The sequence below is a fragment of the Stigmatopora nigra genome, chromosome 11 (genome assembly GCF_051989575.1).
Source record: "Stigmatopora nigra isolate UIUO_SnigA chromosome 11, RoL_Snig_1.1, whole genome shotgun sequence".
In the NCBI taxonomy this organism is placed as follows: domain Eukaryota; kingdom Metazoa; phylum Chordata; class Actinopteri; order Syngnathiformes; family Syngnathidae; genus Stigmatopora; species Stigmatopora nigra.
The window spans coordinates 7,388,091-7,416,011 of record NC_135518.1 but is presented as its reverse complement, the minus strand read 5'-3'; the positions used below and the strand labels follow the sequence as shown (position 1 = coordinate 7,416,011).

Sequence of the window (27,921 nt, the reverse complement as noted above, 5' to 3'; positions counted from 1 at the left end):
CAAAGGGGCTTCATGTGTCTTTTTGTTTTGACCTGTAGAGGATTTATAACATTTAGAAGCAGTTTACTCGGTGACTACCATTGATAAGTATATATGTTTAAGTTATTTTGACTGGGATGGTCACTGCAAATCTCCCAGTCAAAAGCGATTGGACAGCTATCACCTTTAATTGCATTGAAACATACTCATCCCCCCCCAATGTGTCAAAATTAAGAATTAAGAATTTTTTTTATGATGGTGAATTATGGCGATGTCCACTGTCGTCAATAGGAGCAGACAAATTATGTCGTTATTCTTTAGATTGATATGACAGGCACATGCTAAGGCATGTGTTTGTGTCCTTGGCTAGAAGCCCACCTCTGTTTTCCCTGGCAGTGTCAGGCCGGTTGAGAGCCAACATCATCTCCATAGGCTTTTCTTCCGCAACCCGCGCCGTTCCCTTGGCTTTGTCCAAGTCAGGGAAGAAAAAGGCAAGCTCCCTGCCGGCCTTGTCGACATCCTCGCTGCCGTGCACGGCGTTGAACAGCGTCCGCGTTCCGTATTGCGCTCGCAAGCTGTTGGTACCCAGGAAGAGGGGGGGTGTAAGGAAGCGAAGAGCAGATGGTGGCTCGGTTGGCACTTAGGCCGCCGAGGAGCGTCATGATTGGGTGTGGTGGATGGAGCAGACTAGTCAATTCCACTTGAGGACAATTAGATATTTTAACTGTTTAAAAATGGCACAATTTTACCTCTCTGGTTTCTCGCGTTTTGCTTCTTCGATGTTTGCGGGACCGATAAAGTCAAGCCAAGTTTGCACCACGTCAGACGTGTCCTCAAGATGTGAGAGAATCAAAATTTGCGAGGGTCCGCTGGATATAAACTGTACAAGGTCTTGGAAATATTCCTGATGGTCACATGAAAGGCAGGAACAGATTTAGGGGAAATCTGTCGCCCTAGTCACGGGAAAGCCAATTGCTTGGTTGGTTTCGTCATATTTTTTGGTCTTGTATTTTGGGTGACTATCTCAATAGCTGTGTTTCCATTAGAAGAGAGTGGACTTGGTCATGTGATCACTTTTCCATATGCAAACAGTTTCATGTGTCCATTTTTCTTTAGTAAAGTGATCAAAGTGATGAGGCCTTATAGAAAATCTGCCAATAATGGAAAAGTGCTGCATTGGCAATTATGCAAGGTATAAAAGAGAGAAATGTATCAACAAAATGACAAGCAAGAGAAAATATAGGGTTACATCTGGTGGACTGGTGTTGTTAAATCCCGCCTTTAATTTGGGAGGAAAAATGTATAGTTGAAATGCAGCTTGTGATCTCTTTTATTCTGTTTGTAGTCACATTGCTACCATCGTCAGGTCAAGCCAAGTGATACATTTGCTTTGTCGTAGGTTTCAAGAGACATTCCCTCTATCTCTGTTCTCCTTTGTTTCCATCGAAATATTTTTATATCTTCTCTTGAGATAAATGTATATATATATATATATATATATATATATATATATATATATATATATATATATATATATATATATATATATATATATATATATATATATATATATATATATATATATATATATATATATATATATATATATATATATATATATATATATATATATATATATATATATATATATATATATATATATATATATATATATATATATATATATATATATATATATATATATATATATATATATATATATATATATATTTATATATATATATATCTTTTTTTTTTTACACTGAACTTCAGAGCTCCAGTTCTACATAGTGCAGAAAATCCCTAAACATAGAGCTGAGTCTCTTTTAGAACAAGAGAACAACTGCCATCTACTGTGTTGGATGTGCAATCACATTTTATTCTAGTGACTATGGCATACCTCTGCTTCCTTGTGATGATAAAATTCCCTTGCTTGAGCCTCGGTTAAGGTCCGTTCTTCTTGGGCTAGGATCTTAAATCCTGCATCTTGTGCCTAGTGGGTTACAAAAAACTGTTTCATCAACAAAAAGGCCAAAACACATGGTCAGGTTGTTCTTGTTAATGTGTACTTTCATCAGGATCTCATTAGCTTTGCCTTGAGCAACTGCATCTGGTTTAATGATGGCTACGGTGTAAGATTTCCTGGCAGGGACTGTGGGGAGAGCAGTTGGAATGATGAGCAACTCAGAATATTTGCTGCATTTGTGTGTATGGATGATAAGAAAGGAAAAAAAATGTGTCCTTTCCAAAGTAGTTATTATACTTTCTGCTTCCTCTAAGCGATGGGCCCCTTGCACATCTATCTTCACAGCTTGCGAAAGATCATTATCTACCATCTGAAAGGAACACAAAAATAATCTGCTGTAGTCCTACAGAGTAGTTTCCTAACTCGTTTTTTTTTTTGCCATTGGCAGTGATAAAAAACCCAATCCGCCTGAGCCATGCTCTGCCCCTTTAAATAGATTGGGCAACTATTGCTGTTAATGATTTTTTTAAATGCATTTTTTTTTAACCAAAAGAAATCCTAGTTTGACCATTAGTACCACTTTTCGGTCCAGACCGTGCTCTAGCACTGACTTCTCCTTGGCTAGTTGTTCCACGATTATCTTCTGAAGGAGAGGCCCATTGGCCCCTCGTAGTACAGCCACCAGTTCACCGCCCTGTGCACAAAAATCCCTTTTAAAAATGTGTTGTTGTTCTGTAACTCTTTCCGGACAGTGGTCACTATAGTCACTATAGTATAGTGGAAAGCTACTTGGAAGTGGAAGATATTTAAGGGACTATTTTAAAGTATTTGACCTTTTCATGCGTCCATTTTTTTCCTGTAACTTTTCCATTGCACTCATATAGGAGGACAAGGGTATTCCCTATGTATATATTAATTATCAAGTGCAGGAATTATTAAATATACATATTTTTAATTATTCATTATACCTTAGTAGATACTAAATTCATAAATTGGGCATTAAAAACATGCATAAACGTTTTTTTAATCCCTGTAACTGCATGTCATTGACATCTATGGACATTAATTCAACTAAATGGATCGGATATCTTGTCCTGTCAGTGACACCCAATGAATTCAATTGGTGTACTGTATGAGTTAAAAACTATATTTCTTCAATCATAATTCTCCTACAATAATGTCTCCTTCAACCCACTGTAATAATATTAGAAGTAACACAGTCCTACTCACCCCGTAGAACAAGAAGGTAGGCTCACATTTCCCTCGATACTTCTCCAGAGCATCAATGCTGTCTGCCTCTGCCTATACACACGCACACACACACCTATTGAGAGCTGCCGCATTCAATTTCAAATATCTCTTGAAGTGTGGCCCACCAATGCTTACAGTTGCCAAATGTAACAATTCATCACCAAGTTCATTGTTGATCTTCCGTAATAGGCTAATGACGGCTCGGCATGGACCACACCACTGCTGGTACACGTCCACCACTATATTGAATGATGGAAATGATTTTTCCCCAAACCACCACAAGAGCTCGGTAAAGTAAATTAAAATTCTATCAACGCGCCAAACTTGTTTCTCGTTTCAAAAAATTGACTTGGATGGAGTGAGGTGTAGATGGCTCTTACCTGTTAAACCTTTTTTTGCAAGAATCTCCTCCCATTGCTCTTGGTTAGTGGCAGAAGCCTAAAGTGTGAGGAAAAATGAAGAAACAACTTAAATGTTGGATGATTGAAGTAAAAATTAGGGTATTTTGGCTGGTTTCTGACAAAATGGCTACCTGGAATGATGCCTCCTTCTTTTTGCCTGTCATTTTACTAAGCCTATTCTATAATTATGTATACAGTGTTTGCAAAATGGACTAAAGTAAACTAAAATGACGTAGAAATGCCCTTGTTGAAGCAAGTGCGTCCTTTTTTGCCCTCAACAGTTCAAGCTTGTGTGGACATTCGGTTGCTAGGCAACGTTTCCACATTCCCGATGTCTTGTTTCCAGAACCGTAAACGAAACAAAAAGAAAAAGATAATAGGGGAAAGCAAACTGTCACTTCAAGTCTTACTTTAGACTTAATAATTGCCTTGTGAATAAAAACAATGAAGAGAAATCAAAATCAAATCAGACAGAAGCTTGCAATTTATATTCACCGAGCATCCACCAGGCTGTGCACTTGTTAAACTTTAGGAAGGAAAAATACTTGGTGCAAACAAAGATACCCCGAGATTCTGTTGACACCTTTGTAATTTTTACTACTATGATTGTGGTTTACATTTATTAAAACCATCTAGTTTATTGTTTTAGACTTAATTCAATTTACATGTTCTCCCTAAAGCTCGGTTGGGATTTCTATGGATCTCAAATTCATATATTTTAATAGATTCTATGTCATTTCTCTAAATGTAATGATAGAAAACCATATTTTTATATAAATCCACCCAAAGTGAGAGCAAACGTTAATGAGAGCAGATCCCATTTACTCATCCCATCCACTTTCTACCCTTCCATTTTGTTCAATCCTTTTTAATCAGGTAAAGGTCAGGATGTACACCTGCTGGTTACCTTTTCTTTCCCTCCAGTTGTTGCACGGCAACGCGCTCGTAACATAACATAAACAAATGAATTTGGATTACGATGCAGACACACTCAAAAATAAGTTTAATCTAACCTAACACTAAACTTAATTCTAATTTTTGTTTGACATTTTCATACCTTTCTTCTCTGGGCCGAGTTGGCTCTGTTTTCCCCGCCTCCAAACTGACTCTCGGTCAATATCGAGGGTTGTTTGATTTTTGTATTCCCTTCAAAATATTCCCAAAATTATGCACACAAAAGTCCTCACAATTGGATATCTCAAAAATTTGTCTCGTATCTCAAGATAAATATATTCTCAAAAATTTACTCGTATCTCAAATTGGTCGTATGTCGAAGTACCACTGTATATCGAGTTGTGGCGGGAGCATATGGATAACTGGGAACTATATCAATTGGATGAATTGGTTTTACCAGTTTATCAATATGTACATTTCAGGACTTAGTCCACCAATTATTTTTGCAATGTAATTCAAAGGATCTTAAAGTGACAGATCCTGATCCATCTGTGGGCTTGTAATGCAGAAACTAATTGAGAAGCGGTGACTTATAGACTCGAGATACCGTCCCAGTTGGTGGCTCAAGGTCGTTGCCATCTTTTCAATCAGCAGCGAATAGTCGGCTAAGGAGAGATATGAGAGGTTGGAAGTGCAATTAATAATTTAACGGCGAGCGTTGGAGTAGACTCTGACAGGAAGTGGGTCACCTCAGGAAATGGGGCTTATGAATGAGATGCTTGTGATGTGGGAGAGACTCGCCTAGAGCTTAGACATCGGAGGTGGTGACACAGCAGAGAGTTGTGATGTCTTTTTTTGAGCGATGGATTGGAGGCGGGTCACGCCGGGGTGGCAGCTGACTGACAGCGAGCGGATGGAGAGAAAACATGTCCAAACGCAAGAAAGTGATGGACAGGAAAGGCCGTTGTGTCAGCTTTTGGTTCAAGTCAGTGAGCCGCCTGAACTTTGCCATTGTAGTCAAATGGACTTTACGTGGGAGAAGATTTTTTGGGGGGGTTGAAGCTTCACAATATACTTATCCTCTTTATTCTCCAAGCATATTTAGGTCATTTGTTGTACAAGTAGAATATCCATACGAGGCCTAATTAGGGCTCATATTGTCTCTTCCGGGTTGACACTCTTTGTTTTGAGTTAAGTTTTGTATGGATGCAAGTTAAAAAGCCCAAAAAACAACTTTAATTAAATGTTCTACTAGATGTTTAACCATACATCATAAATGCCATAATAATGAAGCTTAATGTTTCTGTGGTGGGTCTTTCAGTTTATGTAATTCATCTTAGCTCTAAGACATACAGTAACTTCCATAGCACATTTTGGAGTCATTCCATTATTTCTCATTTTTACTGAATGAGGTTTTTTGGCTGTGTATATTGGGCTTTTGAGGAATGTTTCAATATTATAGATAATAAGCCGATTAGTTGTCATGTTGTGCCGTTCAGTTTGTAGTAGCACTTGTAAGATCATAACATTGTAGAAAATTGTCATGTAAATTAGGGCTGGATGATCTCCCACAAAAGGTGAAATATTTTTATTTCATCTAGTTTAATTTTGTTCGATCACATTATTTTGCCAATTCTTTAATTTGGTATTTTAATATACTTTTTTGATGAAAGAATCTTTACTGAAAATCAAGCGAAGCATAGTTGCATTTTTATTTATGTATGAAGGAAACAAAATTGCACATTACATTAAACATTCAATTACGCCTTACAAAATAACTTCAAACGACAACCCAACATATTAACATAACTTAACATAATGTTAATAATAAATACATTCAAAATGTAGCAAATTCGTTGTAGAGTGAAATTCTCATATTTTCAAAAGGAAGAATATATAACAAGAACTATTTTTAAAGATTCAAGATTAAAAATTAACTTCACATTTTTTTTCAATGAATACGTCCCATCCGGATCATCAAAATTAATGAAATATTGTTTGAGAATTCCTAAAACCTCCATTTTGTCTTCCTCGTTAGTGCTCTTCATTTAGTTTGCCATCCAACTAAATTCTCATGTGAGTCAGGAAGCGACCAAAGAGCCAAGGCATCAGCCGACCTCTTTGAGAGCTCAGCCCCATGAATTTCAATGACCTGCTGCACTTAAAATGTTCAGCTCTACCGCATCGCCTTTGGCTGGAAAAAAAAAGGCACCACCAAGTATATCTTTTGATGTGTCCTTTTCGTGCTACTTCCATATAATCTGCCAATTAAAAATCATGGCAACGTGAGATGTAGTTGTGTTCAATGGGCTCTTTTAACTCTGCTTTTGTCGAACAAAATGGATTGGACGTTCCGGGTAGAGATTTGTCGCCAACCAAATAATTAATTTTCAATTCATGCAGAAACGAAAGCGGGTGGAAACTGGGGTAACACCCCCCCCCCCCCCCCACCCCCACCCCATACCAAAACATGCATGATAGATAGACTGGTTGAACATTCTAAATTGTCTCTAGTTATGCATGTGTGTGCATCGTTGGTCATCTCCTTGTGTCTTGTAATTGTCAGACAACCAATTCAGGGCTTCCCCTGCCATAGTTGGCTGGGATATGTTTCAACACCCCCTAAAAAGCTACACAGAAAACAAATGAAACATCTCTGAGAAAGTGTCAAATCTAACTCGGTCACAAAGAAGTGTTTGTGCGTCATAGACAATGCCATCAAGCACGACAGTACTTGAACGCCCAATTTAGCTCAAAGCAGAGTGCGTCTTTTCCCAGGGCCGCGTAGCACACTTTCAAATTCTCATTTTGTAGTCTTCCTTCCACAATAAAGTATTCTGCCACCATTGCCGGTCTTCACAAATTCTCTCCCAGGGTCTTTGGTCCCCTAAGCGGACGTGCAAAAATCACTTAAGTTTCCCAAGCGGATGGTTTTAATCGGAGCGATGGTGGAAGAGGATTTGGTACTCGGTCCTGAAGATTAGCCCCCCACTTGCACATCTGAGTTATACACGTCAAATGTAAAGCTTCCTTTGTGGCTCATTTTAAGGACATTTCATCTCCCAGAGAAGCTTCTGTCGAGTCATAAACGTTGGACTGAATCCCAGATGACATTCAAGAATTGACTCATTTAGTTTTCTATTCGTTTGTCCACCATCAAGGGAAATGTCAGACTTGCCATTAAAGGTGTTTGCTATAGGCTTTAATTAAACTAGAAGGGCATCCGGGGAGAGATTGTCGGTCATCTTTGATGGACAATTAAGTCATTGACTTGCCAAACAGACTATTTCATCTTTAGGTAACTCAAGTTTATGAAGGTAATGATCATTTCACATGTATTCGTCCTCATTAGAAGATGACCGATTATTTTCGTTTAATCTACCGTATCTACAATTTCTAATGATTAGTACTTTGTAATGTACTTACAATTATGATTGGGATATACATCCAATCCATTTTAATTGGGAGGGCTGACCGCATTCATGTACAGTTTATATTAGGATCTAAAAGTATATCTAATTCCCTATAATCTGGGTGAGATTGGGCTACATTAAATATTCCACATAAATTTTACAGGTGACCCAGGTGTGCAAATATTGTTCAATCTCTGGGAAAAAAAAACATCCGTGTAGGTTAACATGGTAAAATTACAAATATATCAGTCAAATGAAAACAAAATCTATTTATCTTCAACAAATGGTTAAGTATGGTGACATAGTTCCAATATGACCGTTGAATTAAACGAATTCACATCCATTATTTAAACTCACTCCTTCACAAGCAAATGATCCAACCCATCTGCTCGTTTTAAACATCAAATATGTCCCACGAGCCAAAGCCCTTTTTCTACACAGTCTTTTGAATTTCACCTCTCAATATCATAAATTGTACCCTGCGGGGCACGGACTCTGGCAATAAATTTGACTCTGACACGCTTTGACGGCCCCCAAAAATCAAGAACACCTTCGCAATCTAATGAAAAATTTATAGGATCGACTTCCAACATTGTGCAGCTTATTTCTTCCAAGAGTGCACTGCTGCTTTTTAAAGCCCTTCCAAACACACGCATGCACACACACACACACACACACACACACACACACACACACACACACAAAAAGGTGGCGCTGGGGTCGTTCCTGCACTTTCAGTATGCTGGTCTCACACTCATCAACTCTCCCAACCTCGAAAAACATCTTCTGTATAAAATCCAGCAATTGAATGCAGAATAGTTGATTTTTTTCTAGCACAGCAATGGCTTTGGCACGTGAATTTTTTTCTAAGAGTAGCAGTAGAAAGTTCTGAACTAGTCCCAATCCCCTTCAGCTTTTACCTGCCACATTCCTATAAATATCATGACAGGCATCCAAGTGTGTAGAAGTGCATTCCTGGAGAGAGAGAGAAAAAGAGAGGGAGAGAAAGAGAGAGAGATAGAGAGAAAGATGCTTTGCTCCCTTAATGCTGCATTGATGGATAAGTCAAGGTGTGAAAGAAGGAATGGTGTTAGCCAAAGGCATTTGAGGTAGAGCTAGGAGAAGCACTGACAGGCAGCCATGTTGACTGACTGGCTATCAGAGTGGCGGGATCTCCAATCTACCCCCCACTCTCTCTCTTTTCCCTGAAACGCGACTGGGGCGCTGACAGGGTGAACCACTGTAGAGGAAATCATCTGCATCTAAATAAAGGCCGCCAATGGCTTTGTCAGAGTCCATTAAGCAAAGTGCAGGGCCGGGTATGAAAAATGTCTGCTACTCGGTCATACAAATGAGCCCAAAGCACTATTTTTCTGTCTCGCTCTTCAACTAAGGATTGTAAGAAAAACAACCTAAAGTGGAATTCCCTTAAGATATCATTTTTATTTAATTCTCTATTGAGGGTTGCATTAGTGGATGCGGAAAGGGTTTCTTATTGTAAATGGGGCAGCGCACAGTCGATCCATTTGCAGGCATTTGTTTTTGACAATGTTCAGTAGTGTGTGTCTTTGTAGTGTGTGGTGGAGTAAAACTGGGATGTCATTTGTCATGCTGCAGTATAAAGGCTTGCAAATGCGGTGATTTTTTGCAGTATAACAGTTAAAAGACAATGGCGACTTAACTTTACGGCTGATTTAGGTATTTTTGTGATATGGGAATACTTGAGATGCGCTGCCATGAACTCACTTTGACCCATCTCACAACCAGCGATCGAAACTGCTCGCCCTTATGTCATGAGGATAAAAAAAAAGATTGTTCAAATGAGCTATACCATAGCCTAAACGCAGAATATTTATTCTAAACATTCAGAATCACAGGCCAAAGGTTTTACTTTGATTCTGCCATAACACATTTCACCCCATTTTTAATTGTAGTGCGGCGTTCTTACAAAAGCTTCTTTTTGGCAGGTTCTTCTCCTCATTTCAGGAGTTGGCCCTAACTATAAGGCATCATTAGAGGCATGCTTCTGTCAGCGTCGACAAAGCTCCAGGTTAATTACCTCCGTCACCTAATATGGTCTTTTCAGCTGAGCGCATACCTGCACAAAACCTCATTTCACAACTGTAAAGCTCCCTTGCTTTACTCTACTTCTGGCTGCCATTCTTGGTGATGGATGTCCAATACATTTAAAGTGGGATGGCTGGCAGCAAGTAGATGGGTTAACACTAAACAACCTAGGCGGTTTAGCAGTCTGAAGTGATATATTCATGTTCCATTAGAAATAAAAGGGACAAAATGAAACCTTTCTTATCGGTTGTGTGAGGAAAAAAAGATGGAATTCATAAGTGAGTTTATGTGTGGCGTTGTGGCTTCTGCAAATGATTACCGATGACATTTCCATGGCATTTTTCCACTATTTTCTGTCTCCTATAACGGCGCTTCCCCTGAGAAAGCAATTGCCGTATTTTGTGGACTGTAAATCACAGTTTTTTTATAGTTTGGGTGGGCCTGCGACCTATACTAAGTGCAACGTATGTCTTTTTTAATACCGTAGTGTTTTTTTTGTGTTATATGCAAATCTGTTGTCGAAAGATGAATATTTAGCTTGTTATTCTCCATTTTATTATTGTGACTTTAAAGATGTTTGTACTGTTGTTTCTGATAAAAGTTTAAAAATTGCCCTTGCAAAAGTGAGACTTATACTCCAGTGCGACTTATATGTTGTTCTTTTCTCTTTGTTGTGTATTTTTTGGATGGTGCGACTTATACTCCGGTGCAAATTTTAGTTAAAAAAAAAAAAAAGGATACATGTGCACTTTCCTTCTGTGAAGTCTTGAAAACACAGCTTGCCCCATTTTATTTATGAAAAAAAAACCTTTTAAGAGCTTTAAGCTCGCCATTATTTAATTCACCACTCAGCAAGGTCTTTTGTAACTGTCGCTTTTAAAGAGTTAGATTTATGCCTGCAAGAAATATTTGGCCATGGCCATTACATATGAATACAATTTGAACTTGTTTGTCACTCTGAAATGATGACCAAGGTCTTCTTTTGCAAATCGTCATGTGTTTTGGCGATGTGACATTTGCAATTTCGTTTATCATTTTCTCTTTTTCCGCATTAGTCTTGCATAGTTCCTCAAAAGGATGTATGTTGTGAAAAGGCTTCTTTGTATAACAAATGGCTTTGCTTTGATAAAGGTAAATAATCCCTAAAGCTTGGTGTATTCCGCTAGTTCAAGTGCTTAATGCCAATGTAATGGCTTTATCCATTTTTTGTCCCATTTTATAGACAGTTTAGTAGTCTATGCTTTAGCTGCAGTTTACATTCACACCAGGTATAAATGTTGTGTTGCCTTTATAGACAGATGAGTAGACCTAGCTTTTAGTTACCTTTATTTCAATGACCCCAAATCTTTGCTGGACTTGGATCCGTGGAAATGTACTAGATTTCAATTAGTTTGATTACAATCTCATTCTACTCAATCGGAAGTCCCCCAAATGAATTTAACACTCATTCCATGCGTTGTAAATAAAGCCTTGTTGAGATTCATGCATTTGTTAAAGTTCATATATGAACTTGGTGAACTTGTCTTTAATGGCCGTTCTCTTTAGATCTGTTTTTACAGAGGAAATCCTTGTCCACCTATTTTTGAGACCCTTGCACATAGCATAGACTGCGTCATTCACAGTCTGACTATGCTGCGGTGGTGTAAGGTTTTATGTTGTTTATGTGCTGCAGTGTTTTTCCTTAATAATTGTGTTGAGCTTTCCCCTTCATCCACCCTCTTGTTTTTCCTTTTGCACCAAACAAATCATGGCGCTGATAGTAAAAGGTGACTGCTGTGTTTATTGTCTCGCTGAAGTGCTTGTGGTGTTTTTCTCTAATAATTGTGTGACGTTTTCGTTTTTTTCCGCATCTGTTTGTTTTCCCTTTTCCACCGAAGTCATGGGGGCACCCATAGTGAAATTTGATTGCACTATTTTATTGTGTTGCTCATAAAAGATGATTTCAGTGGTTTGCTTGCTTAAATAATGAGTTGTTTCCCTTAATATTTGTGTGGAGTTTGGGGGTTTTCCCATCTCCACCCAAGGAATCAGTGCATCAATGATTGGTTATGTGCTAAGTTGGTTTTCCCTTTTCCACCTAAACATTCGAGGTGCCGATAGTAAAAGGTGGGTGTGGTGTTTGTCCTGCTCATCATCATGTGTTATCTTTTTTTTCCCCCTTCCACCTAAGCAATAGAATAGAGGAACCAATTGTGAAATGTAATTACAAGGTTTTATTTTGTCGCTTTTGTTCTCAGGTTAGTTTTTCCCTTTTCCATCAGAGGAATTGGGGTGGTGATTGTGTTGGTTTGTCTTAAGTGCTGTGGGAAGGTTTAGATTTTTTTTCCCCATATCCATCTGTTTGTCCTTTTCCACCTAAGGAATCGGGGCACTGATCATGAAATCTGACTGCATTGTTGTTGTTTTTTTCTGTGCTGGGGTGGGTTTTTTTTGTTTACATATTTATGGTGCAGAATTTGTTTCCCCCTGTCTACCGTAATTCATTCTTTTTCTTCCCTACTGTAAGGAAAGTGAAAAGCGATGGCAGGTTTCCCCCCATAGCTCTCCCCCCTTGTCTTACTGTCATATTTTGTTATGCGGGTTGCTACTAATAGTGAATTTCTCCATTGAGGGATCACAAACGTATGACCATAACCATCACTCAAGTATTCCAGGTGACAAAAATATTGCGTATACTATATCTTTTGTGAAGTTTAGCGTGGCAGAATTCTCGTGTTTCCCCGTGTGTAATCATAGCAGAATGTATAATTTATACGTACTGATTTTAGTTGACTGGTGACAGTCGGAGAGGCAACGTGATCCTGTCACACGAAACTGCAAATGAAATGAACTGTGAAAGTGATGTCAGTGTAATTTAAATACAGAGCGAAATGAGGTGTGCATCCCTTCTTGTCGTAACGTGCAACGTAGAGGGCTGAAAACACGTGGGGTGCTTTTCAAGTTCATGCTATTCTGGGCTTGGTAGCTTGCCAGTGTGGTGATGTCTACAGATGGGCTGGCAACGGTGTGTGATTGCAAGTGGAGGGGCTTCCACTGAGGTTTGGGCATCTGCTGCTGATGCATGCAGCTTGCTTGTATGCATTATTCAACGTTTGAATGCAGTCAGGATGATGTGCCCGACTCACATTTTTTATGGGTGGGCTGCCTCAACAGACCCTCACTTTCCTTCCTCAAGATTGCCCTTCATAAAAAGGAACTAGAAATAGCGGCACAAAATAAGCGAGGGATGAATACATATTCTGGCCTTGATAAATTAACCTCTAAAATACACAGTCTAGTTGGTTTATAATGTTATTATAGCAAATTGCACCCCTGCTTCAAATAGATTCCTGGTCTTAATGATAAACATTGCTGCAGAACAATTGTGTTCTTTTTATTCCCATGGAGGCTTCATGAAAATAAGAGTGGAGATTGCTTTTCTCTTCCTTCCCTTAAATTGAGAGACTCCTCTGAACATTGGTTGTTGCTTTTTGGTACTTTTTTTCGCGCCATGTGTAAATGTGGAGAATAGAGGTTAAATGAATATGCCATTTCTTGAAAGTGTGTATTGGAATTGATTGTCAGGTTCACTTTCCTTCAGATTTGGAGGTCTGTTTGTAGCCAAGGGTAGGCTAAGGTTTATTTTATCATGTCAATCCATTATGACTGAGGGGTTTATCATTCGCCCTCTACCAGTCAAAAAGGATTGGACGTCCATTGCCATCACTGCCAGTGAACCGATTAAGCCTGATACTATTGATTTAGAATGTTTCTTATAGATTAATATTTCATAAAATATCCATAGGACATTAACACCTTTTGACAGAGACTTTGGCCGAACATATTGATGAGGCTGCTCGCACCGCAGTAAAAGCTGCACTTGATGAAGCAAAGCTGCGAGATGAGCTGGTGCTCGTCATAGCAACCAAGGTGACAGCACAGATCGGTGTGTGCAAAGATATGATGAATAGAATGTGTGAATGGAGCAGGTTGAAGAGGAATCTACTCGGCAATTAGTGGCAAGAACATTTAGGATGACTGCATGCTGTAATAAAATTACCGGATTGCAAATTGCATGCAGTGAGAGATTAGCCAGTGCATTAGTGGGATATAATCACACATTTTGCCATGATGTTCTCCAATAGCAATTCTTTGGACAACAGCATTTCATTAAAAAGAGAAAATGGCATATCTAAGAATTATAATGTTGATAGATGTTTCCAATCTATTTGAGTTGATCATCGCTTTAATAATCAATATACATATTGTTGCATTTCATCCTCACACTTGAAAAATTGTAACAGTATCATTAGCATCACTATTATTTTTGCATACACCATACATTTTGTGACATTTATATGGGCTGTGTAAAATATATTTGTCATCTTAATGAAGGTTGGGAAATGCTTGCACAGGGCAACAGGCCACCATCCTCTGTGGTATTGGTGGCTGTAGTCTTTTTATAGCCAGACTTGGCAATGCATGTTATTTTCAAGTGCACTGTAATTAAAGTGTACACTGACAAAGTCATTAGGGGGACGTTTACACGGATACTTTCAGAAAACGCTGTTGTAGTGGAATTTCTGATGTTGGGGGAAACAACTTGAGTTTGTTTTTGAGTTGGGCGTGGAAAGTTCACTCTTTATACATCCCACACCTTATGATAATCATTCCAAAATGACTCCTTAGCTAATCAGATGGGATCCAAAATAGTTTTCTGTTTTACTTGTGCGTCATCTGCCATCGTTAAAAGCCATCTTGTCTTCTCAAATGTAACAACACATGGCAGCATAATATATCACAAGACTGTAAATATTGATGCCACTCTACAGCAGCGCTACGTGTTGACATGCACGAATAGGTTTGATCAATCTGCAGAACAAGCTGTGGAGGCAACCCTGATATGTTGTTGTCACTATTAAGGGGCCACAACAAGCATCTGTATGTGGAAATAGACGGCAGTTGCATAAATAGTCTATGTATTGCTACCAAGGGAAGCTTTGAAGCGGCTTGTCTTTTAACTGCTTGCGGTTTATTTATTTTTTCCCTGCCTGATGTATTGGGCATTTAATATGCTTATCCATTCAAATCATTAGCTGCCATTAACTGCGAGAAATGTCCAATTCATTTTGACTTCGATAAATATACACTGATACGTCAGCGCAGCACCACGTTGAAATTTATGGTGTATGGCTGTCTTAAGTTCCAGTGTGGCTCGTAGGTGAGAGATTATTCTTCTAGTATTAAACAGAGGAAGCGATGTTAAACCCTTGATAGCTTTAAAAAATAAATAGCAAGACATTGTCCGCTTCCTGCCTGAGAATTAGCAAGGAGCTTTATGTAACACTAATTAACATTATATTAAAATGTTCGCCTAGTATTAAAGCCTGTGTTACCATTTTAAATAAAAGGTTAATGCAGATTAAAATGTGAAGAAATGAATTATCTTTATACACAAGATAATGCAAAACACAGAGTTTATTGTATTCCAGTAGATGAACTCCAAAAGTGAAGTTCATACTACCACATTGGTTGCTATTGACAGAGATAGATAGGCGTACAATCTGTTTGAAGTGGGAGGGACGGCATGGACAAATGTTTTTTTTTTTTACTGCAAGCATTCTAGTTGAAATAGATGGACGTCAACAAAAGCAAATCTCATGTATTCACTGCAGAAGGATGAAAAGGTAAAAACTTCAGTTGGTGAGACAACTATGAGGGTGCGTGCAAGTGTTTACAACGGAATGGTAGAAAGTCCCACTCGTGGCAGAATCAACATTATCCATCATGTTTACTTCGCATGCTCTGAAATCCTTTTCAGCTCTTAGTCTTTGTACAGTCCGCCAACTGTCTCTCTTGAATAGACACTGTATGAAGTACGCTCCATTCCTGTCTGTTTTCAGCCAATTCAGTGAATTGCTCTCAACACAAAGAGTAAATAAGGTTGAACAAAGATTAGCCATTTGCCCACATGATTGCACTCATGCTCATAAGAACCTCCAGACAACCCACTTCATTTGTAATCCAGTTCAGCATTTGCATGATCGAGGCTTTAACTGTATGTTGACATTACAATTGGAAATAGCAACACGTATAACTTGCACAGAACACAGTTAAAACTCTCCATTTGAATATATATACTAATTATTTGTAATCATATTATGCAAACTTGATAGGCAGCAGAGTGATAACACTAGAAAATGTGTGTTGCTTGTTGTAATAGAGCATTTTAGAGTTTTCCACTTGACTTGTATGCCCTTTTTATTAGCCGAATGGTAGTCAAAATGGATTGGCCATCTATCAACGTCAATGGCGCTGAAACATGATCATTCCGTGGCAGCCTCTTCTACTTTGAGGTAATATTGACCCCGTTGGGCAGAGACTAATGTCCCTCGGTTCCACTTGACGGTGCAGTGCGTCAAACTAACTAGGGGGCCAATCCTCCTCTCTTGTAATTCCACTTCAAGATGGAAAGCAAGTGAAGCATGAAGGAGCTGTAGCTTTCCTCGTGACTCCCCCGGTGCCTTCATCTCCTTACTTTGACTCCCAGTCAAAGCTCACCCTTAGGCCATTATTTGTGCTCTGCAAGAATAACAACACAAAGTTGAAGTGTTAGCCACACGAGATGACTAAGGTAGCTGAGGACCTTTCTGGCCATGTGTCATGTTGTGCATGAATTTATGTCAGTCACGAATTGCTCAGGGAGCTTGCTACCATACACAAGGATGTCTGTTTTGTGGCCAAATGTTGTGCTATGGAATCAAATACGATCCGCTACTATGCATACCATGGAAGTCATTCTTTTCCCTAGAAGAAGAAGAATAATTATACTTCTTTTATGGGGGACTACAGAAATCAAAGAATATAATATGCAGTATTTCACTATCAATATTTTTGCCAAGTCTGGTAGAGGCATCACATTTCAAAATTGGCCATTTCCAGTGCAAATCAAGCCTTTTGTTGTTGCCTACCTGTTTTAAACAGCCTAAACTCCAATCATCATCATATGCAATCATTCATTTTGTCAACGCTTAAGTCATTTCATCCTTAAGTGGCTCTCATGAGAATACACACCTGCTTTTTTCAGGTTTTACCACCGAATTGTCGCGTCTTTATCAAAAATTCACAAAGGCCGCTGCTGGACTACTCCGCCCTCATTAATGAGTCGCACAAATATGAAAGCTAGCATAAATGTTAGTTCGCACTGCGGAGCTCAGTAATGAGGCCGCTTGCCATCTGGGCTTTCAATTAGTGTTGGACTAGACAGCTGGATACTAAGCACTTGTGGATTCTCGATCAATTCTGTAGGGATGCGGGGGTACTCCGCGTGTGACGACTCTAAAGTTAATGACACTTGTCGGACGGGTTGTTGGAAAAAAATTGGCTGTGTTGGACTTAATTGCACGGGTATACTCTCTTTACTTGTTTTGCTGATGGACAATGTGGGAAGCAGAAATAAGGCACTCATTTGCTCACTGTTGTCCAGTGCCATATTCGAAAGATAATACAACATGCAAGATGTCTCTGCTTGAAAATTAACCAATTGTCATTTGAAAATAAATAGGTGAGAGGAAGAACTATTTCTTTTCAAACAATAAATACATCAAAATGAGGTTATGGGGTTATTGTATTATGACTTAGAAATAAATACCAATGTTTTCCCATAGTTAATCCTCCATGCAATATTTCAACATTATTTTTAATGTTTTTAATTAGGACATAGGCCTACAATGGTTTGTTATGAAATTTTAACTTTCTGTTTCTCCCCTTTACATCATCAATTATCACTTTAATCCCCACGGCACTAAACTACATAAACCTGTTAGTTTTTCCGGATATTGAGCGCCTGACTTTAGGGATGTGACAGTTGTTATTTAAAGATCTGAGTTTCCAGATAGACCTAATGCATATGATATGACTGAGTTGAATATTCACAGGCATAGGTTTGTCAAAAGTATCGATAGTGAAATGCTGTGATTACATGTGATTTGTTTTTTAACTAGCACAGGTCACCAGAAATGTGTTGTCATGGGGTGAATTTGATTTACCAGTGTCATATATTGGTTGTTTGGGTGTGCTTTCTTGTCCTCGTGATTGTATGAGGTTCATTTGCTGTTTTGGCTCACTTTCCATCGTGTGACCCTAGTGTATGCGATTATCATCAACTCCTGTCTGTGTTTTTAAAATCCGTGTTTTTGAGCATCTTATCAAGTACCAGCGCTTCCAGTCTAAATGGAAGCAGCATGATCTTAATAATAGGACGACACAAGTTATTTCCCAGCTGTTAACAGTTGCAATTGTTGGGCTTTAAAAAAAAAAACACAAGGAAATGACTTTCCTCCCACCTCGGATATGTTGACTTTGTTCCGACTGTGACCGCTCACGCCCACGCATTCCAATTAGCATTTCCAGACATTAAGCTGTCATCTGGCAGAGGCTACGCGTCTCATCAAACCGTATTTGTGCTGTTTCGTGCGAGCATCGAGGCATTTTGTAAATCGATGTCCGACGGATATTGTTGCGCCTGGCTGCTCAAACAAATGACAACGTGGTAGAAGAGGACAGCATGTTGTGTTTTACAGCCGTAGGAGCCCTTGCTAAGAGACAAATAATGCCATTACCATCAGCATAATGCCAGTGCTTGAAGTTAATGAGCTCCCATTGTGTGATGGTGAAGTGTAGCTCATTGTGCATACTAATGAACCACGTAACCGTGTGACAATGACAGATTGGCTGCGTTTTGGAGACAGCTATTGTGTTCATATAATTTAAAAGTGGAAACTGCTTTTTTTTGTAATTACTATGTTTACGTATTCTTGTTTGGTTTTCATTCTCCTTGTGGCCTGCGATTGGCCTCAGGGTGCTTGTAGTTAGCTGGGATGGTCTCCAGCACCCCCCAACAATGTTGTGAGGATAAGCGGTTCCGAAAATGAATGAATGAATCTATTCTTGGGAGCAAAGCAACTCATTAATGTTCATATATGAATGTGGGAACAGTACTGTTTTTAGTTTCCACTATGGCTTGTGCAGACTCGTCAATGAACCCACAATGCTGTTTTGAGGTTTACGTGGTCTCTAATAATTAGTGCACACGCTCCATGTCTTCTTGATAACGGTATTCGGCCTTAGTAACTTTTTTTTCTATTGGAGTTCAACATTTTTGCAATAGTAAATGCCTAGTGAACTTGAAATCCAAACTAATGTGCAATGAGTAGCCATAGCCATACTGGGAAACAATATACAACTTCCCCACGACCTCCTTTCTCCTGCCACTCCAGTGTTTGCAGCTCGTTTATCTGCACATCCATGAAAAGGTCATTACAAAAGCGCCGATGGCAAGGCTCCCGTCAGGCGGAAGACGCTGATCCGATAATATCCTCATTAGCTGACCTCCACCTGGCAGAAAGCAGCGGCAAAGAGAGAGCCAAGGGCTGCCAAGGCCATACGAATCCAACACGAATGCGTCTGAATTCTATTATTCTAAATGTCTACAGAAATTGGCTTGGCTGCCAACATGCAGTCTTATTGGGTAAAAACAAGTTCCACCGTAACATGACTTAAGCTGGTGTATGCTGCAGATTGTCTCGTTTCGCCTTGTATGGCTGTTTTGGTGCCATTGATTAACTCCATAGGGTTTGTCCTGTGAGATCACGGAAATCCCAGTCCCTCCGTGCCTGATGGGCGTATGGATGTCTTTTTGTGTCATGACAAAAATTGTAGAAATTGACCGTCCTCCCCAACTGAGTGGGGAGAAAAAAAGACAACATTTTCATTTAGTTTTTTTCCTACCGCTCTCCAGTGATTGCAACTAAATCAATTGCATTATGGTTGAATTACTAAACAACATCCTCAGTTCTTTTCATTTGAGTCGACTCTTTTGTGACTCATTTTTTTAACTGAATAATATGTGAGCTGTGTATAAATTGGCAATTGTTTTTCATTTATATTGTGAACACTATAACATTCAGACAGGCAGAATTTACTGACTTCCCAGCGTTGCCAGCTCGCTGACACAATTGAAACATTTATACACAACTGAGTACTGAGGGTGTTGTTTCATAAAAATGTAATGACTAACCTTTCACTCCTAGTAAATTAATACTTTATTTTTTTTGTTCCTCAGTTAGCTTGTGTCCCTCTCCATAAACAAAGGTATGGCTGTAATGCTAATTATAGTCAGGTAGTATATACTGTATATTAAATCCTGTTTTTGATATATCGTTCCCCATTTTTTAATTCTTAAATGATCAATCAATCCCATGGCTCCCCTTTTTCGAAGTATTTTTTGCAAGTATATACATGGGATTAAGTAGCAGTTGCCACCCTCAGCATTCATTTCAATCCTCTGCCCCCCTCCCCAAAAGTCTCCCGCTGCGTAAATCCTTGTAAGAAGCCCCAAAGACAGCTCTCGAACGTCCATCTGTCGCTTACGTCTGCCGTCGCCTCAAAAATAGTCTGGTCTTCACAGCCCATTTTGGTGACGTGTACCTACGCTTGGCAGCTTGCGATGCTGTCTTCTCGTTTGAGTGGGGAAAAAAAAACAGGTCGGCTGAGAGGAAAACCATGTAGTGAGTCACGCGGCCCCCGCTGGGATTCGCCAGAGTGGGTTTTTGAAGACAGCAAGACACGAAGAAATGTTATTTGTGTTTGAATTCCAAAGAGCTGTGTGTAATTGATTGTTGTGACAGGAATGTTGGTGACCTCCGTTGGGGTCTTGCACAAACAATGTATTTTTGGCAAATATTTTGATGACTTGAACTGTCACCCACATAAAAATATTACATGACCTATTGACTGGTCCATCTCGCAGTAGTTTGATTCGATCATATTCACAAGAAGATTAGTGCCGTTCAATTTGAAACGCAAACCAACCAAAAACTCCATTGTTTCCTACTGACATTCAACAGAAATATATTCTTTGACAAATTTCAACATAATGAGAATTTTTCAAACAAGACTAGATCTCTTGCTACTTTTTACAATTATTTGTCCGAAAAGTTTGGCTTGAACACAAATGAAAGCGCGGCAGCCTTCCACCTTATCGTTGGCCTTTAATTAAAATCCGCCACTCTCAAATGTCACTTCCCTTTTCCTGCTCGTGCCACACGGCTATCTAGTGTTGTCTCAAATGCGTTCTTCCCTAAAATGCAAATGGCATCCTTCATATGATTGATATTTCTCTGCAGGGACGCTTCCTTTTGTTCTTTCTTTTCCGTGGCAGAGAGAAGCAAAAGGAGAGAAAGCAATTTTCAGACAGTGCGACTAACAATGTTATGTCGTTGGCCCGAGCGGACGACGTGACCATGCATTATGAGTAGCCGCGGGCAAAGGCGCACCGCCACAGAGGTTTCCTTGTGTTGTTGTTATTCCTGTCCACTCATTCATGAGCAGCCCACGGGATGCCACAAAGGTGGTAAACACACATCTTGTTTTGGGAGTTTGTTGAGTATTTACAAGAGTCTTGAAAGTTTTGGAATATTTCAGTTGAGCCTCTTTCCCCAAATTTAACTCATTCAATATGATTTATTGTCTATAATGGCATTCAAATGCAAGGGATGATAATTATTTCATTACCAAAGTAAACCCAATTGCACTCATTTCAACTTTTTTTGTAACCAAATCTACCAGATGATCGGGTTCATCTGCGGGTTATCAAAAATTCAAATTTTATGGCTGGCGGATAAAAGTTTGCACACCCCAGGCCTACGTTTTCCTCTCCTCTTCCTTCCTCGCTCTCCATCCAAGCAGTGCATCATAGCCTGATCTCACATCTCTGTCTGTTCCCTAAGCAACAGATTAAATGCTTAACATTATTCATTTCCCCCCTCCCCGCCCGGCATTAAAAATGCATCCACTTTGCGTTGTGGTAAAAGCACATTACGCAAGGCCGGGGTCTAAATATACCCCCCGTAGCAGCCTTCTGTCTGCCGTGCTCTCTTTCTCTCTCCCTTTGTGTGCACGAGGCGGCAATGCTGCTAGCATCCTGTCTGTCAATTCTCCAAAGAGAGGGTGGGTGGTAGGAGCCGAGGCTCCTGACAGTTGCAATCCACAACGGACGGGTGGAACTAAGGGATTCCTTCTCCAGTTGTTGGGCCGCCTGTGCTCACCGGCGAGTCCGCTTATCGAAGAGAGGGATTTTTTTCGCCCTCAATAGCTTAAAGCTGTGTATAAAAGCTTCTGTAATTGGCTGCCTTCAAAAAAATGGCTGTAGAAGAAAAGACAAGCATTTGAAGCTTCTGTAATTGGTTGCCTTCACAGACTAGACATCTTCCTCAATGGCGCCTCTGGAGTAGGCAGAGCCTTTATTCTACCAACACAAAGATACCTTTTATATATACCATGTTTTTCGTATTATAAGTCACACCTGAGTACAAGTCGCACCAGTCGAACAATGCACAACTAAAAGGGGGAAAAAAATGTCACACTAGATCTGTCTGTCCCGAATGTGGTTTTAAGTCAACGATTGCCTGTAATTGGCCTGATTGTCGTTGCAAGTATGATTCCGAAAGTGGCAATAGTTTGTGATAAGCCTACATGGCAAAAGAAGGCAAAGCTCATTGGAGCACATCCGCCGTACGGCAAATGAAATAGTCGGCATGAATAAAGATGCGGGCACGGACCAGAGATGGTCACAGTCCGCCAGAGCGCGAGGCCGGCCGCCAGCGACTATTAGCGAGAAGAGTCTATACGGTGCAGGAACAGCTGCTCCCTTGTGGCCAATTCGTGTGTGTTGCCTACGCTTGTTCTGTGATTGACAGTCTCGTGCTGCACGTTGCCCTTCTCGTGGAGTTAAAGGGAATGTGAGTAGGCGCTTTGATTAGCGCTGACCGAGCAGCTCTGTTTAACATACAGTATGCATCATTTGTTGAATTTATATTATTCATACATTCATTTATCCATCTTCCATATTGCTTATCCTCAAGTGGGCCGCCAGGGGTGCTGGAACCTAACTGGGATAACTATGGGCACCATGTAGTCGGTACACTGAATTGGTTGCCAGCCAATCACAGGACACGGGTCAGGTTTTGTTCCTTTTGGGTCATTTGGTGTTGATCGGGTGGTGATATTTGCAGATTATATGCATTCATTTTGGACCCCTACCTTTTGATTTTGGGAAATTCTGGGTAAGTAGCTGAAGAGATGTCCAATCTATTTGGACTGGAAAGGTTGGCAAGCTCATTATGCTTAATTTTGCGGTACTAAAAGTACACTGCGTCTTACTGAGAGCTGTTTATAGGATTCTGCGTTGAATTAGACTTGGAGTTGTGTAAGTGAAGTGAACTTGAGGTGGTGTACTGCTTGAAGGCTTGAGTCATTGCGGGAAGAAAGTGAGGTCGAAAAAACGTCAGGACCTTCAAAGAGTCAAAAAGGGAGATGAAAATGCGGCATGATGAAATGATGAAAAGAGCAATTCCTGTGCCCCAAGGACGGCTCGTTTCAGTGGCTACATTTTATTTGGCCGCGGGGAACAAACTCCAGACACCTCAGCAGGAATGTCACGCTGCTTACAAAACCCATCTAGAGCTGGTCTGGCTTCACTGACTAATTTCTCTGATATAAGCATTTGAAAGAGTATAAAATTCAATTGCATATATAACATGGGTGATCCTTTTGTAAATTGTACTCCAACATGGCTGCCACTTACTAAAAACTATTTTTTTCATCTACTTCTAATCTTCATTGTTGCAACTGTTTCCACACGAGGCATCAAACATACATTTTTTTTTTAATGTGCCCATTTTTTATTTTTTTATGAGAGTAATTCGGTCTTTTGCTTGTGTGAAAGGTAGTTTTGTGGGAAAGATCTGATCTAAAAGCGACTGTTTTGTTTTGTTTCCCGCGAGCGAGCTTGCAGGGGTTCCATCATGGCACATGTAATGAGGCATGCTGTAGCAGAATGGAGCTTCTATTAAAGCCACGTTGGCGCTGATGGCGGTGGGAGAGATTAAAGGGGCTAATGGAGTGTGGGAATAAATGTACATCCCCATTTTGGCCAGGCGGATGGACGATAACATGTTCTGGAGGGAGAACAAAATGTTGCTTTTTAAAAAAAATGTAAACAGTATTTTGACAATGTTTTGTTCCCTCTAGACTGATTACTACAGTAGTTCAGTAAATGGAAATACCTTTTTAAAATTAAAATAAAGTCTTAGTCTTATTTTTAATACTACTGATAGATCTTTGAGAATGGTGGCCTAGTGGATAAGTCATCAGTTTCCCACTCCTTTGGTCTTGGGTTCAAATCCAAGTGCTTGCAACAATTTCCCCACTATTTTTCAGGTAAATGAAAGAGATAAAAGTGCAAGTACTACTGATTACTCTCATAGGGTGGTGGCCCAGTGGATAAGTCATCAGTCTCCCACCTCTGTGGTCCTGAGTTCAAATCCTAGTGTAGGCCAAACTTTTCCTACTATTATTCAGGTAAATGAAAGACATAAAAGTACAAGTACTACCACTTTCTCTCACAGGGTGGTGGGCCAGTGGTTAAGTCATCAGTCTCCCACATCTGTGGTCCTGGGTTCAAATCCTAGTGTAGGCCATACTTTTCCTACTATTATTCAGGTAAATGAAAGAGATAAAAGTACAAGTACTACCACTTTCTCTCACAGGGTGGTGGCCCAGTGGTTAAGTCATCAGTCTCCCATATCTGTGGTCCTGGGTTCAAATCCCGGTGCAGGCAAAGATTTTCCAAATATTATTCAGTTAAAAGAATAAATTCTAATGGCTAAGTGTTTAAGTGTATAAGTACTCAGTGGTGTAAGAAGCATTTTGTCCAAAAAATGACTAAGTGTTTCACCCCATTTCCTAGGATAAAACGTTTCAACACCTATGTATAAGTGGGGCACGAGTTGGTGTAGTGGGTTGCACACTCGCCTTTGCACCGAGAGAACGTGAGTTCGCTTCCCGGTGTCGGCGGTTCACTGACCAAGCAAGCGGTCGAGGGTCGGCCGAAGGCCGACCCGAGAACGCCTTTCGCACAGACAGGTCCTTCAACTGTCTTCCGAACTGCCGAAGGCAGTTCGGAATATAACCTTTTGCTGAAAAGTATGACTAAGTGTTTAATATAAATTAAAAAGTTTTTCCTTTTTTTTTTCCTTCTTCTTATTCCATTGACCAATTCTTCTTTCCAAGTATTTTCAGCCAAACGACGGCAGCGGGAATCGAACCCAGGTCTCCCACACGGGAGTCCTGTGATCTAACCTCTGCGCCAACCAAGTGACTACACTTTTCTTTGTAATCATTTGAGTGTCTTTAGAAGAAGTCCACAGAAACAATTAAGTGAAAAAGTGTCCAAACCGGGAATTGAACCAAGGTCTCCCACACGGGAGTCCAGTGGTCTAACCTCTGCGCCAACCAAGTGACTACACTTTTCTCTGTAATCATTTGAGTGTCTTTAGAAGAAGTCCACAGAAACAATTAAGTGAAAAAGTGTCCAAACCGGGAATTGAACCAAGGTCTCCCACACAGGAGTCCAGTGGTCTAACCTCTGCGCCAACCAAGTGACTACACTTTTCTCTGTAATCATTTGAGTATTTTGACAAGAAGTCCACAGAAACAACTAAGTGAAAAAGTGTCGGAACTGGGATTTGAACCCAGGTCTCTCCAACAAGAGTCCGGTGAACTAACCTCTGCGCCACCAAGTGACTACACTTTCCTTTGTAATCATTTGAGTATTTTGACAAGAAGTCCACAGAAACAACTAAGTGAAAAAGTGTGTGAATCGGGATTTGAACCCAGGTCTCTCCGACAAGAGTCCGGTGAACTAACCTCTGCGCCACCAAGTGGCTACACTTTCATTTGTAATCATTTTAGTGTCTTGACAAGAAGTCCACAGAAACAACTAAGTGAAAAAGTGTGCCAACCGGGATTTGAACCCAGGTCTCTCCAATGAGAGTCCAGTGAACTAACCTCTGTGCCACCAAGTGACTACACTTTCATTCTTTGTAATCATTTGAGTGTCTTGATTATAAATACATTGAAACAACTAAGGGAAAATATTTCCCTACCGGGATTTGAACCCTAGTCTCCCACATGGGAGTCAGGTGATTATCCTCTATGCCATGAATTGGGTACTTTTCTTTGTCATTATTGGAAGGTTTGTTTTGTATTTTTTTTATCTTACATAGTAGAACTCATTGGCTGCCATTGATGTCCACTGTCCTTGAATGAGTTAAAATTTGGCTTCACTAGAGACAGCAAATTTCTGCTTTCTTGCTCTGCACTTGAAACGTAATGTGCTTTTCAGGGTACTTCTCTACTCATGATAGGAAACACAAAGCTCACCCTAGGGTGCTATCACAGCAAACATCTCATAATGCAACAATTCCCCTGACATGCTTCTTTTTTCTTTATGGTTGACAGATCGCAGTGTTTTGATTTAGACTCCCTACATCCTTATTTTTGTCTTATGTGGCATTTTCCATCAACTACAAGCCACCTGTGTCTTCTCCAGACAGCCCTTCAGAAAGTGGTTTTGTCACACGTTGCCATTGACAGTGGCAGCCGTCCAATCTGTTTGAATGGCGAGGTCAGGCAAATGAATTTGTGACAGGCTGGAAACCTCAGGCGGGCGTTTATCTAGCTCATCGCAGTATAGAGTATACAATGGTTTTCTGTCCCCGTCCTTTAGCTGAATGCTTATCAAGTACTCGCAGGTGGGTCGCTTCCTGCCGCCACCCGTGTGCGACAAATGACTTGGAAGGCTTTCATTATAATTATCAGTCACAATCAGCACTATTGTTATTATGGCAGAGAGGCTAGTTTGTGTTGGAGGGAAATATTCTAAAAATATGTGTGAGATGTTGTGAGCTGGCAATGCAGAAAGAGTCGGAAATTGCACCTAGATTGCGAGAAAAGAGGCAAAAATGCAGCTAGAAATATTCTTGCTAAAATGTGTTTCATTAATCCAAAATTACATTAAAAGGCAAATTTTACTCCAAGACTTGAAAGAAAAAAATCTAAGTAGAAAGTGTAATCTTTGTAATCTATAAAAAAAATGTTCTCCATAAAAGTATGTTTTGATCTTCTGCTCATTAAAAGATGCCAACTAAAATGATTCACTAAATTTAATAAGTTATAAATTAAAAAGGGTCGTTACCCCCCAATTGCCACTGTCCGTTCTCAGTCTTACATGAGTTTGCATCATTCCACTTTTAGGTTCCCTCGTGTTCTCCTTCCTTTTCGGCACCGAGCGGACGAGAACTTCGCCTTTCTCTTCGCCGCAGGGGTGCTTAAGTACATATGCACTCTTTCCACCCTCATTTTTTTGCTACTAAAACACCCTGGAAGCATGTTGCATTGCTTAGCCTTTACTTAAAAAGGTGACGTGAATATAGTTTGCATTGACTTTTTCTTTTCACCGCACAGGTGTGTCAAACTTGAGGCCCTGGGGCCAAATCCAGCCCTCCACTTCATTTTATGTGGCCCTATGAAAGTGAAGGATATGACTTTAAATTCAAATTCTGTAGGCTGCATGGTCAAAAAGTGGTGGGCACGTCTGCCTCACAGTTCTGAGATCAAGGGTTCAATCCCTGTTGGCCCCGTGCCTATGTGGGTTTTCTCCAGGTACTCCAATGTCCCCCTCACATCCCCAAAACATGCATTCTAGGCTGGTTGAAGGACTCTAATTTTCTCTCCATGCCTTTGAGCAATATAATCCGCCCTTCCCTATCCATGGACCTTTTTTTCTTATTCCATATGCAAATAGGCAGGCTGATGCCAACCCGCACATTAACCCTGTACCGACTCTCATCCAAACTTCCTACGCAGGTGCATTAGGGCCACAAAAACTTTGCTATAGAAAAGATGCTAAGAGCCCCAATTCATATCGCATCCAAAGTCGCAGGTTACAGACTGAATATGAATATACTAAGTAAAATGAATACATAAATATATCTACATATTCCAAAACTAATACAAACAAAAGAACTATTAACATCTTATATGTGACCCAGCATCAACTTGTAAACAA

The 27,921-nt window shown here is 40.0% G+C and overlaps 2 protein-coding genes across 3 annotated transcripts in view; one reads left to right on the top strand and one right to left on the bottom strand.

The window, feature by feature from the left end:
- Positions 1–27,921, top strand: part of smarcal1 (SWI/SNF related, matrix associated, actin dependent regulator of chromatin, subfamily a-like 1) — a 40,789-nt gene that overhangs the window by 8,434 nt on the left and 4,434 nt on the right. The window lies entirely within an intron of this gene.
- On the bottom strand, positions 346–3,879 carry LOC144204500 (thioredoxin domain-containing protein 6-like). Its single transcript, XM_077728531.1, is given in 10 exon segments — positions 346–679; positions 729–883; positions 1,880–1,972; positions 2,049–2,131; positions 2,243–2,315; positions 2,523–2,639; positions 3,176–3,247; positions 3,332–3,435; positions 3,577–3,634; positions 3,729–3,879. Coding segments are annotated over 10 exon segments (1,122 nt in total). The 5' UTR covers positions 3,762–3,879.